Raw genomic sequence first — 13,754 nt, 5'->3', positions numbered from 1 at the left:
TCCCCGTTAGCATTTAGAGACTAGTAGCTAACTTTTTTTTTTTTTTAATTCAGGGATCCACACTCTTTTTTTTCTAATGTTTTATTTATTTCTGAGAGAGAGAGAGAGAAGCATGAGCAGGGGAGGGTCAGGGAGAGAGGGAGACACAGAATCTGAAGCAGGCTCCAGGCTCTGAGCTAGCGGTTAGCACAGAGCCCGACACGGGGCTTGAACCCATGATCCATGAGATCATGACCTGAGCCGAAGTTGGAAGCTTAACCAACTGAGGCACCCAGGTGCCCCGACTAGTAGGTAATTTTCAAAGTCTTCTGGGCTCTTCAAATCTTAAAATTATGTGGGGGCAAAACAAATTTTAAGCCTGTTTTTCTGGGGCCTCATACAGTGGTTTTCAGCTTTTTTTTTTTTTTTTTTTTTGAGAGAGAGCAAGTGCAATCAGGAAGGGGAGAGAGAGAATCCCAAGCAGGCCCCATGCTGTCAGTACAGAGCCTGACACGGGGCTCAAACCCAAGAACTGTGAGATCATGACCTAAGCCTAAATCAGTTGTCAGCCGCTCAAACAACTGAGCCACCCAGGTGCCCCTTCAGACTTTTTTGAACACATGCCCTACCAGCCAGGCAGATTTATGCCCCCACCACCCCTTTCTGTAGCTTCTCTTATAAAACAACAGGTGGGGGGGCGCCTGGGTGGCTTAGTCGGTTAAGCGTCCGACTTTCGCTTAGGTCATGATCTCGCGGTTTGTGGGTTCGAGCCCCGCGTCGGGCTCTGTGCTGACTGCCAGCTCAGAGCCTGGAGCCTGCTTCAGTCTGTGACTCCCTCTCTCTCTGACCCTCCCCTGCTCACGCTGTCTCTCTCTCTCCTAGAAATAAATAAAACATTAAAAAATTTAAAAAAAAATAAAAAATAAAAAAATAAAACAACAGGTGGGTCTGTGTGTGTGTTTTCTGGCTGTGAAATTTTCCTGTAGTGAGTATTTCTTTTCAAACTTAACATGTCCCTGCTGTTTGCCCCTATTTCTAGTGTTTGATCGGTCACTCTAAGTGACACCCTTCTGTCTTTCTTAAGAATCGCCAGCCTTGGGACACCTAGGCGGCTCAGTAATTAAGCATCCAACTTCAGCTCAGGTCATGATCTCACGGTCCGTGAGTTCGGGCCCCACATCAGGCTCTGTGCTGACAGCTCAGAGCATGGAGCCTGCTTCGGATTCTGTGTCTCCCTCTCTCTCTGCCCCTCCCCTGCTCATGCTCTGTCTCTCTTTCAAAAAATCAACTTTAAAAAAAATTTTTTTTAATATAAAAAGAATCACCCAGAAGTGGCAGTTTATTCATCCGTGTATCCAGTACTGTATTAACTAAATCCAACTTACTGTACACCAGAGCAGAGGAAAAGCCTGGTCCAGGTAGAATTACAGTCTGGTGGGGGACACTGCACTAAACAAACAAAGGTAAACGATTACAGATGAAAGTAAGACAGGAGTATGTAATCCTGTGCGGAACACTGATCCCTCCGTCTCTGAAACGCTGGCTCAGGAGGCGGGATTTTCCTTGGTTTGCGGTCCCAGGACGACTGTGGTCTGACCGCTCCTGAAATCAGGAACACCCACAGCTTTGCTCAGAGACAGAGCCCCATTGGTGCCTTTGGTGTCTTTGGCAATTTTTGTTCCCCAGACGGGGTTTGGAACTGATGGAATGACTTTTAGCTGCATTGCATCAGACGATCCCTAGGTGGCGATAAAGAGGAAAGTACTAGAATTTCCTCATTGTCTATTCTCTCTGCTCCATGTATTTCCAAGAGGAAAGTTACACTTCCTACTACTGAGTGCTTGCTGTTGCCAGTGTTGTTTTCCTCCGTACACAGCACACGAAGCGCAGGCCTGGCTCTCGGGAACAGCGGTGTGACGCGGGCGAGCACCTCGCCGGGCCTGAGACCAGCCCTCCGCGGCCTCACACCGCATGACGCCACCCTGCAGAATGGGGGCAATGATGAAAAACTGACGGCAAGGGCTAATACGAGCACATTTTGAAAAGTTACAACTCTTTGTGCACATGGAGGGCGATAGTAACAGTCGCTTTTTTGTTAACAAAATTGTTTCTGAAACTGCAGTGACTGGTAATTCGGGTGCTAATTTGGAGGAGCAGTAAGGCTTCCATCACATATCACGTCAGCTGAACAGAGAGGCTAAATTGTATAGCTCGGGCCATTTTATCCTAAAGCAGAAGGTTTTTTGTTTTATTTTGTTTTAAAGTTTATTTTTGAGAGAGAGAGAATGAGCAGGGGAAGGGCAGAGAGAGAGGGAGACACAGAATCCCAAGCAGACTCTACATTGTCAGCACGGAGCCTGATGTGAGGCTCGAACCCACGAACCTCGAGAATGAACCAAGGTTCGAGCTTAACCGACCGAGCCCCAAGCAGATGGTGATCTTACTGGGGTGTCCGTGTTGACCTCCAAGGCAAGACTGTCTCTGAGAGTCACTGGTGCGAGTCAGTGCTGGTACTGACCAGGAATCAATCACGGGAAATATCAAGATTTCTTTTACCAAAGAAGGAAGCCAGCAGTAAGTAAGCTTTTCTTTTAATACACAGAATGTTAAAAGCTTTCAGAGGGGCGCCGGGTGGCTCAGTCAGTTAAGTGTCCAACTTCGGCTCAGGTCATGATATCACCGTTTGTTGGTTTCACCCCCGTGTTGGGCTCTGTGCTGACAGCTCAGAGCCTGGAGCCTGCTTCAGATTCTGTGTCTCCCTCTCTCTCTGCTCCTCCCCTGCTCATGTTCTATCTCTCAAAAATGAATAAACATTTTTTTTTTAATTTTTAAAAAAGACTTTGGGGAAAAAAAAAACAGGGATGCCTGGGTGGCTCAGTCGGTTAAGCATCCGACTTCAGCTCAGGTCATGATCTCATGGTCCGTGGGTTCGAGCCCGCATCAGGCTCTGTGCTGACAGCTCAGATTCTGTGTCTTCCTCTCTCTCTGACCCTCCCCTGCTCATGCTGTCTCTCTCTCTCTCTTAGGAATGAATTTAAAAAAAAAAAGAGTTTGTAGCCTTTCAGATCACCAGGTACCTACTATCCTCGCTCAAACTTTGGCATAGCCTTAGTTCTTAGCCTTCTTTGATGTCTTTCCTTTTTTTTTTTTTTCATGCTTGCAGAAATAGTTGTGCATGAACACAGTTAAACCGTGTATCTGGTAATACTCCATAAAGAGGTTTGTCAGAGTGCCTGGCATACAGCGTCTGGCACACACACCAGCCACGTCACTGTCACTTTGAAGAAACAAAACTAATACCATAATGCTAATCCCATAACTTCTCTCAAAAACAGACTCCACATTTATTCCTTAAAACATTAGTTCCAAAAAGTCAAGTTTTACCGTAGTGGGTGTGTGTGTGTGTTTGTGTGTCTATCTATCTGTCTGTCTGTCTGTCTTTGTGGAATATTAATATTATTACTGCCATCCTGTCTCCATCTCTGCAGAAACTTGAGTCTTTTTTTAAATCTATAGAAATAAGTGTCTAATTTATATAACTTTTTCAGACTTCCAGTATCATACGTGGTTTATGATTTCTAGAACAGTTCAGAATTGGAGGGGAAAAGAGTTTTTGGATTTCTCTTTTTTTCCAAGTAATTCTCTACATTGGATCCTTCATTCTTGGTAAAAGTCATTAAAAATTTTTTTCACACGAAGTTTGCCGACTAAAAATGGTGTAGAGACAAAAAATCCTGTGTTGTGACTATTTTCATGTTTCGCCGTGTGGCCCACCAAAGGGCTAATATTCTGTTCTTCCTCCGTGGGGCTTTGTTCCTTCTTCCCCCATGGATTTTATGATGGTCCCAGTAAGTTGTTCACTTAAAAACGTATGTTTGATTTTCCCCGTGGTACCCAAATGAAGATCTAACCCCGTTAGCCTTCCATGTGATTGGCGTTTCCTTAAAAGCACACACTCCCCTTTCTTTCCTTGTGATTTTTTTTTTAACCAGCAATTTGGAACCCCCTGTTTGTGAGCAACTGAGCCGATGGGATTGGCCGTATCCAGCTCTGAGCTCTGAGTACCGTACCACGTTTGGTGTGTGAAAGTAACTGCATACTAGCTACTCTGTCTGTGAGACTGGGATTAACCTTCCTGCCCCATTCGATTCCTTTCTAGGTCCAACTGGCCCACCTTCAACACTCCCTCTAAGCACCCAGACCTCTAGTGGCAGCTCCACCCTGTCCAAGAAGAGGCCTCCTCCCCCACCACCCGGACACAAGAGAACCCTGTCCGACCCTCCCAGCCCACTACCTCACGGGCCCCCAAACAAAGGCGCAGTTCCTTGGGGTAAGTCATCCTGCAGTCAGGGCCTGCGCTGCCCGGGGCCAGGCAGCGCGTGGGGCGCACTGGGCAGTGGACACCTAGCGCCTCGAGCAGACGGACCAGACTGCACGGGCCGAATAAGGGCTTGGATACATACGGGTGTGATTGTGCTTAAGGCCAACAAACAGCTTGGACAATAGGCTCATCTAAAAACCAGAATGATACGTGCAGTGCCGGGCATTTCCGGTGCCCCTGATACAGAATCTCTTCCAGCCACTGTAGCAGCTCTGCGCAGTGGGTATCGCCAGCCTGGTTTACAGATGAGCAAACAGAGGCTCAGGAAAGCTGAGTAATCCACTCTCAGGACAGCCAGAATATAAGTCAGAAATTTTTCTCCAAAATGAATCAGACATAGTCACTTCTCACCTTTAAAGCTTTCCTGTTGTGCTTCAGGCTGAATGCCAGCTCCTTGCCCCGGGACCTGGGGCGCCACACCCCACGGCACCACCCCCTCCGCACGGGCCACACTGCCTCTTCACAGGGCGTCGGGCACACAGGCCCTCCCTCCCAAGGCTGGTCCGCTGCCTGCGACCGTGTCGTGTGCTTCGAGAGGCTGGCTCCCCTTTGTGCTTCTGGGCGTGAACGGTTGTGTCCCTAGCTTCCTTCTCTAAAGGAACTTCCCCCCACCGTTCCGTTCGGAGCACCTCATCACCGTGGACAAGTACTCTGCGCTTGGCTTCTCAGTCTCTCTAGAATGTGAGTCCCACGAGAGCAGGGATTTTGTCTGCTCTTTTGCATTTGCATGGCCTAGAATCGAGCCCGCATATGGTAGGTCCTCAGGAATCACTTGAGAACGGATAGGTGTTTGCAGAGTCCCTTAGCGACGTTGGCTGCAGACAGCAGATTCACATCCACGAGGCACATAATTTCCACCCTGTGCCCAAGGAGCGTGCTCACTTGCCCGCGTCACCTTCTGCCAATGACTTTCACTGCGGCTTCTCTTTCCTTTGGCTCGAGAGCGAAACTGATGGGTGATGCGGCCGCATGCCTTACAAGGCCTCTTCAGAAGCCGGTACTAGGGGTCGTGAGCCTGTGGAGCCTCTGGAAAAAGCCACACTTCCCCATTCGCAGGTTGGCACCGTCTGTCATCTGGCCACGGCGCCACAGCGTGTATGCGAGGAGGTCTGTGCGTTCGGCCATTCAGTCCGCACGCGCACGTGCCTGTTGTGGGGGCCTCTCAGCCCATCTGCACAGGGAGCCCCCGGTCTCGTGAGGGAGTGTTCTTTACTGTTAGGGCTCACGTGTCCACGCAGCCCTGTGTCAAAATCATGTCAAACTGCAGGGACAGCTTCGCGGAGCAGCCCTGGAGGAGCTGAGGAGTCAGGCCCCCGGTGAGACGAGTCAGGGAGGAACAGTGGACGATTCGCACGGCCACACACCGGTACCCTGAGTGTGCCCTTGACCTGTCCACGGTCACCCTCCGGGGACTTGAGGCGTCCCCAGATTTCACCCGAGGACTTTCTAGACCCAAGTGATGTGCCCTCGGGCACATCTGTGCAGATGCTCAGCTCACAGATCATAAACTTTGATCCCGTTGTTGAATCGGGTTTTATTTCTGTGTAAAGTTCATAGTGCCTGTGTTCACCTCACAGGCTCAGGCGGACTGCAGTTAATTGTACGAAATCTGTTTTCTGGCTTAGGAATCCTCACTTTCTTAGATTTCCTTTCACACCACTCAGCAGGGCTAGTAGCTGCTGGTTTTCTGTGTGTTTTGTCTTTTATTTTTGTGGACAAGGGGCGTTTTTTGTTAAGCAAAGTTAACACTTTAGAGGAGAGTTCGTGCCACCAACAGGGAGCCTTTCGAAGACGTGGGCGCCAAGCCGTCTGCTGGCCACTCTCCCCGGCTAGAGCCTCCTACCTTCAGGCAGCCGGGAGGGACAAACGTCAGGGTCTGTGGCATGGTGACAGTTCTGCACGTCACAGGCTTTGCTGGTCACTCACAGACAACCCCAAATAGTAATTCCTGGGCTCTCGGGGTCGTTCTTTCTATGCTGGTGTGTGCACACGCGTGAGGTCTACATAAAGGCACCTACAGACATAGATTTGGTAAGGGCTTGGACTCTCCCTGGCTCTTTCCCACTGACATTGTGTTCCAGAAGCCAGAGGCAGGATCCAGACTGGTTATTACTTTTTTTTAGCAAGTTGTTTTTTTTTTTTTAATGATTATTTATTTAGAGAGAGAGAGGGAGAGAGTGAATCCCAAGCAGGCACCCCACTGGTAGTCCAGAGCCCTACTTGGGGCTCGATCTCATGACCATGAGATCATGATCTGAGCTGAAGTTGGACGCTTCACTAGCTTAGCCCCCCAGGCACCCCCAGACTGACCATTGGTAACACATGTGGGGGGTTGGACCCCTAAGCGCCAGTTACAGTGCCTACGGCTTCCATCCATGGACCATCTTTCCAGTGCTCTTTTGTTCCCCTAAACCTTCCATGTCTCCCCATCCCGAGCTGGGGGCCTTTGTGGACTGTCTGAGACCAGGATCTGGGCCTAGTTAGCCGGGGGGTTTACCAGCATGAGGACCAGGTGCAGTCCCAGCCTCCTGTCTCCCCCAAACCTCAGGTACCTACCCCCTGAAATGCAATGTGCCCACCAGGTTCCCGGACTACGTTCTTTTCTCTAAGATCTGAGCCTTTGCTCATAATGCACCTCAACCTGGAACATTCTACTCACGTGTCCTAATGCCTAGTCATGCTTCGAGATCTGTTCTCCATGGATGCACTTGCACAGCCTTCCCGGTCCAGCCACCACCCCACCCCCACTCTGACCCCTCAGCATAGGGACGGCCACAGAGCTTCTGAGTGCGCCTCCCTTCCCCGGCCCATTGTGAACTCCTTACACAGGATGTGCTGTCTGCCACCGAGCAGAGTGCTCTGGCGTGGACCCCGTGCCGTACCCAGATTCTAATCCACTTCTACCATTGGTAGCCCAGTGGCTTTCAGCAGGTGTTTTTTAATTCCTCCATTCCTCAGTTTCTCTGGCTGTAAAATGGAGCCAGTTAATAGTACTTATCTAATTGGTTTTTAAGTTTTATGTAAGTAATCTCTACATCCAGCGTGGGGCCAGAACTCACAACCCCAAGACTAAGAGTCTCACACTCCCCTGAGCCAGCCAGGCACCCCAGCACTTCCCTGATCTTAACCGCAGTTCCACACAGTGGGAAATGCTGGGACCCTGACTTTCAGAATACTGGGACACAGCAAGATTCAGTCACCTGGCCGAGTTCCCACGGCCAGTCCCCGGGGAGCCCGTGTGGCTGGGAGAGCTGCACTCCTCCCCTCCCGTGCTCCGTGGCGTTCTGCACGCGGTAGCTCAGTGGTTCCGGGCCATTCCGCATCCCCACCTGGCTGTGTGCCCCCTCGTGCGTCTGTAGCACGGAGCCCTCGGGGAGGGTCGCTTCAGGCCTCCTTCCTGTCAGAATCACAGTGGCCACGGCCCCCAGAGTAGCGCAGGCGTCACGCTGCTGAAGTCCCGCTCCTGTGCTGAGTTCAGCCACCTGTCTCAGGGCACTGCCGAGGCAGCTTTTGATTACAAAACATGGTGGCTTGTGGGCGGGTTTGGGTTTTATGGGGAGGTTGGCTTTTGAAGTGGCATATCATTAAACCTCTTCGGAGATAATTTGTTTATAACCTACTTTATAATAGGCCAACACATATTTAAATTAATGAAGAAATGAGAACAAAGGAAGATAAAGGCCAGGAGTATGATCTCTTCACAAAGTGTGTAATAGAAAATCACATACAGTGGCTGGAAATAGACCACAGATTTGACACTGAGCTTCTTACCAGCAAGAGCAAAAAAAACAAAAATCAAAAAAAACCTATCCAGTTTGTGGTGGCCGTAAGATTAACCCACTTCTCATTCTTAAGAGTCTTATAATTAATATCTAAGAGCAACTTACCCTAAGACCTCCGTCCTTCGGCAGGTATTCAGAGAAGTCTCTATAGCACATGCCACAGGAAACCATAACGTGCACTAAAAGAACATTCTGGAAGCCTGAGTTCTGATCTCTGTTCTACCAATTCCAAGCTAAGTGATCTCAGGAAATCATTTCGGTTCCTTATCTTGGTTCACCAGGATTTAAAGTTATATAAGCTTTTTTTATTGTGGAGTAGATACTAGAAGAAAAACCATACCACAAATCGATTCACTTCTCCTATTTCAAGGCCAGAACTTTGGGTGAAAGCCTCAGTATTTGAAATGTCTACTTATTGGAGCAGGATCAGTTTCTAAAAGAGCCTCTGGAAGAAATGTCTTGTTCTTCCCTTTTCTTGGGTTTCTCAACATATTTTCACGTCAGCTCCCTAACCCCATTGTGCATGCAGTTCTAGAAGTTAATAATGGCGGCTACCATTTGTAGACTGTTTCCCCTGTCCTGGTGCTCTGCTGCTCCGCCATCAATGTCCTTAGCCATCACAGCCACCACGTAAGACAGACTGCCGTTGTCTCCATTCTGTCGATGAGAAAGTTGAAGCACAGAGTGGTCAAATGCTTGTAGAGGATCACAGAGCCATGAACTTCAGAGCTGGTATCAAGGCTCATGTGTTTATCCGCCATTGCAGAAGACGTCTGGAGCCTGTGTGTCATTCACTGCTGGGGCCAGTGCCCTCCTCTCTCTCCATAAACTCTTGGCCCCCGGTGTCAGAGCTAAAGTCCATGACCCCGAGTCTCTGCCACAGCTTCCTCACCTGCTGGCCCAGCACCTGTGTCCTGCTCACTCTTACACCCACCTTGTGTACACGAGAGTCCTTTTCCAAGCTGCATGAAGAGAGAAAAAGGGATGCAACTGCTTCTGTGTGTTTGCTCCTTCCTTAAATGCTATCCTTTTCTCAGAAATGTGTCTAAGCCACACTTTTCTTCCCAGACACGGCTCGTGGCCTCTGTCTGGCCACGAGGTTGACAGGATTCCTGTCTGCCAGACCGCAGAGGCCTTCCCACCAAGTGCGGGGGGGATGCGGCTGTGGGCAGAGAAGCACGTGGGTCCTGCCGGCTTCCTTCAGCAAGAACGTAGTGACTCCTCCGGGCCAGAGACTGGACTGGCCAGGGGGTCACAGAGATGACCAAGGACAGGCCCTGTCCTCACCATTTCTGTTGTGTTCTGTCAGAGAGCTGTGAGTAATCGTTACCATGTGTGTCAGGTTCCCTGTGGCCCCGCACTGTGCCCTGCACTCCATGGTTTATTTCTTGGGACGCTCAGGCCATCTAGTGCAGTAGATACGATTTGGTTTGCATTATTTAGATGCGGGGACTGAGACTTAGTAGAAAAAGCAGAGTAGTACAAACCCCTACCCTCTGGGTGACGGTAGAGCTGGAGTTCAAAGCCAGGCTTTTCTGGCTCCGAAATTTGTACCTTAACTACTGCTCTGTGAGTACTGGTTGTAGCTAAATGGGAGGAGGGAATGGTCAAGTCCAACTAGGAGGAATTCTCAGAAGTTGACTTTAGAGGTACTCTTTGCAGTTTGCGTAGGAGTTCAGCATGGGTGGGAGGGGTGAGGTGTCACAGAGAAAAGAGAGGGACAGAGTTACCGAGGCATGAAAACGCAGCGCCTTTGGAGATGGAGAGCGCCCTCAAGTGGCCAGAGAGCAGGGTCAATGAGGACACTGGACACGGGCTGTGGGGGCCCGGCCACCGCCCCTGACGTGACGGCTTATCTGTGTGCCAGCAGAGTAGGTGGCCACAAGCAGAGCAAGGGGCTTCCTGCAATCCTAATGGTCTCGTGGTCAGTCTTGCTCATAGCAGGCTGAAGAATCACTGGTTTGGAATGTTTTCTACCCGGAAAGGGAATTAACAGATAGAGTCATTTACCCTAACTCAGAGCTTTTCTCTGACATTTTGAATATTATGGCTCATTTAAGTCTGAAAGTGTGAGATTGGCTAGCCAGTCCTGAAGAAAGAACTGCCCACCTGAACAGCATTCACAGCTCGGAGGACTGTGCGAGAGGCCCGCCAGAGGAGTCCTTCGGTGTTAGTGATGGCTCGTGGGAATACGCAGACGGTTGGAAGGAGCATCTTACTAAAATAAAGCTGTGTTTCAGAGCCTCGGGTCCTGGTAACACCAGTTTCTCTTTCTTCTTGCATCAGCGTCCTAGAGTTCTAGAAAGTTCTGTCCAGGAGGCCCCGTCTTTGCCCTGTGCTGGCCTCCCCCTATCCAGGAGGTTCGGTGGGACGGGCACTGAGGGAGGGTGGCAGTTGAGTACAGATCCTGGCAGCAGGCTGCTCCATTCTGTATCGCAGCCCTACCCTACCAGCTGTTTGACCTTGGCCTCGTGTTTCTTCATAAACAAAATGGCGGGGAATCATATTACATATGCCATAGACGTAATTCCTGTGCTGTACGTGTACCTTACCTCACGTGCCTGGTAAACGGTAGTCGCTATTATTGATATTACTGTCGGGTCATCATGACGGGTAGTGAGAAGCCTGTAGACTCAGTGGTCAAGACTTCCAGGTATGTCATGTAGCCATGTGACGTGCAGCCATTGTTCACGTCACTGTGTTTCCTCATATTTAAAATGAGTGAAATGACGCCAGCCCTCCATGTCATTGGGAGGAGGAAGAGCATCTGGGCAGCTGTAGGTGCTGTGGCGCAGACACACCGCCTAGGGCACAGCTCTGCGCTCTCCCCCATCTTGTCCTCGGCACCCACCCACCCCTGTTTCTGAGCCTCCTCAGCCAGCCCCTTCCCAGCGGCACCTGGGAGATATCGAGGGTTTCTGGGGGGAGGAAAGGGACCTTTGGAAAGGCAGGCAAGGAAGTGAGCTAGAGCCCCAGAGACTGCCCCCCGCCCCAGGTTCCCAGGGAGTCCTCCAGGAGAGCCTGGTGGCCTGGGGCACTGTGCTCCTCCCTCCGCGGGATGGGTCACAGAAGAGCCCCCTTTGTGCTAGCCAGGCTCCCTGCCTTCTGGACGCAGACACGAATCTGGTTCTGCGGCTCCGCCATGAGAAGGTGGCTCGCTGTTCAGGTGCACGCCCCCCTAGAGGATTCTCTGGGTTCCCTGTACGAGTAAGACACGCTTTCTCATAGCACCCAGCCCCGTGCGGCGCTCCCCTCATCCCACATCGCTAGTGTACTTGGTGCGTGTGCATCTCCCGGGCCAGGCACAGACCCTGCAAGAGCAGCGACTCTTCGTTTCTCCTGTGCTTCCTGCTCCACATTCATGCCTTGCACACTGTAGACGCTTAATAAGTGTTATATTTGAGTGAATGATGACGGAAGTGACTGAGAGTCCTGGCCACTTACCACCACCCAGCTGACTGTGTCCACATGCACTCACGCATGCGCGCGCGCACACACACACACACACACACACACACACACAGTGGGTTGTATATTTTTTCTGAGTCTGGTTCCCAGGGCTAGCCTCCTGGCATGGGCCTCTCTGGGTGAGTTGGAGGTTTTACTCTTCACTCCCTGCCCCCAAGCTGAAGACAAGATCCTGAGGCAGCGGGACGTCCCCAAAGCCCTGTGGTCTCAGAGGCCTTGCCGGGGAGCAGGCTACCCATCTTGGCAACATACTCCTTTAATAGCAAGGAAAACATTGTCAGAACCCAAACCAGTGCTTCAGGTTTTTTTGTTTTGTTTTAAAGTTAGAAACGCATACCGTTCTAGCTCGAGTTTTTTTTAATTCCTTTCTGGAACCAGTGGGGTGCCTGTCTGCGAAGTCATGCATCCCTTTATTCCGTTTTCCCGTCTGCAGATGATGTGACCCTGCCTCTGGTTTTCCCCGCAGGGAACGATGTAGGTCCGTCGTCGTCAAGTAAGACCGCAAACAAGTTTGAGGGACTATCTCAGCAATCGAGGTAAGGCGCGTCCTGCTTTCTCCTTCGGTTGGGATCGCAGGGGGCTGTTGTGAATTCTAGGAACAGGGTTTAGTGGCAGTCTACCCAAAGTGTGGCCCACCAGCTGGTGCTGGTCGTGACGAGCTCAGTGCTTACTGTGGGCCCGCTCACGTGTCCCGTGCCCAGCCATGCGAGCAAGCCGCTCTCACCCCGCACATCTGCAGACCAGGCTGTCGCTCAGCACGGCGCTCCTCCATCCACGGTCCCCAGGAGGGGCGGGGGAACAGACCCCTCTTCCTAAGTGTCACAGAGTCTATCAAGATGAGGTTTTAATTTTAGTTTTTTAACAAGTAGCTTTGTTTCGTTACTTTCCCTCTTGAATCCTTTTTGCAGACTTGGGAATGAAGGCCATCCTCGGGGAAACCCGACCGAGGTTTTCACACATAGCAGTGTGACTCTTCCCGGGGGCCCCGTCTGTGAGGTTTTCTTAGGCTGAAAGCCATGCGCCTTCGCTCCGTCCTTTCCCTGAACAGGATACTTCGGGGGCTGTTCTGTGGGGAGCGTGTACCCCGTCCCAGTGAGAGGGTTTTCCTTAGAGGCCCCGCCTGAGACAGAGACACAGAGCCACTTCCAGTCCCGAAACCTCCGGGACATCAGCTGAGGGCTAGGGTTGCTTTCCAGAGTTTATCAAATGAGACAGAAACAAAGTCCTCATTTCTTTTAGCGCCCCTGCCCTATTTGGTCTTCACAGCTCCGCAAGATAGGCGGCTACTGTTTCCTCGGCGTTACAGATGCGGACACGGCCCGAGAGGTTGAGAGGTTAAGTGGTGGCAGACGTCAGAGCTGGACGCGGACAGCCGTCCCCCAGCCTCTGGGTCCCATCGTGCCCTTCCCGTGCGTCCCGCCTGCCATTTCCGCCCCCTTCCGCCCCGCTCTGGGGGACGCAGACGGCAGCCCCGGGCTCTTCTTCCAGGGGGGCAGGGCGTCTGACGCCCGCAGAGTGCTTTTTGGACAGAGTTGGCGGCGCACACACACGCGCGTGCACCCCGCGGCCCTGTGTCCATTTCCGCAGGGAGAAGGCCGGGCCCTCGGGCGTTCAGTGCTGGCCCCGCGCCTGCTCAGGACCAGCGATGTGCTCACGTCAGTGACCGGCAGGTGTGCTTCCCGGCGAAGATGCCGAGGCCGGACGTGAGAAACACACGCCCCAGAGGTGTTTGAGGCAGAGCCCTGTGTGTTCACGCTTTCCAGAGTCGGAGGGACTCCGCGGCTCTCCGTGGCCGGGGGCCCGGGATCTAGGAGCTGAGGAGACAGCAGTTAGAGCCGAGGGGGTGAGGCCTGGGTGGGGGCCGAGAACACGTGCACTCCGTCAGCTTCTTGGACTCTGTGTTGTTCGGTTGGCTTCACTTTCCCTGTTCTTTGAAATGCAGTTAGGAGAGGAAGAGGAACAAGCCATTCTTAGGACATCGTAGGACAGAAAAAGACAAATGAGAGCTTGAAAGGGGCCCTTGGCACTGAGGACCCGGGCGCTGGGCTGCTGTTGCTGTCGGGCCTGCGTGCTCGGGTGTCCTGAGAGTAGCTCCCGGCCCTCGCTGAGGGGGAAGCCCGGGCTCCAGCCCCCAGCTGCCGCCG

The 13,754-nt window shown here is 51.7% G+C and overlaps 1 protein-coding gene across 3 annotated transcripts in view; it reads left to right on the top strand.

Moving 5' to 3' along the window:
• Positions 1-13,754, top strand: part of ASAP1 (ArfGAP with SH3 domain, ankyrin repeat and PH domain 1) — a 309,560-nt gene that overhangs the window by 283,011 nt on the left and 12,795 nt on the right. For 2 of the 3 annotated variants that reach the window (XM_077750027.1, XM_077750029.1), the window contains exons 24-25: positions 4,139-4,309; positions 12,077-12,146. In XM_077750027.1, the coding sequence (XP_077606153.1) occupies positions 4,139-4,309; positions 12,077-12,146 (241 nt within the window). The remainder of the gene's footprint in view (positions 1-4,138; positions 4,310-12,076; positions 12,147-13,754) is intronic. The other variant, XM_077750030.1, reaches the window with a different exon arrangement.

Source organism: Crocuta crocuta, unplaced genomic scaffold (assembly GCF_008692635.1).
Source record: "Crocuta crocuta isolate KB4526 unplaced genomic scaffold, BGI_CrCroc_1.0 scaffold119, whole genome shotgun sequence".
NCBI lineage: Eukaryota > Metazoa > Chordata > Mammalia > Carnivora > Hyaenidae > Crocuta > Crocuta crocuta.
The sequence above is the reverse complement of the archived record's forward strand: the minus strand, read 5'-3'. Positions and strand labels throughout refer to the sequence as shown.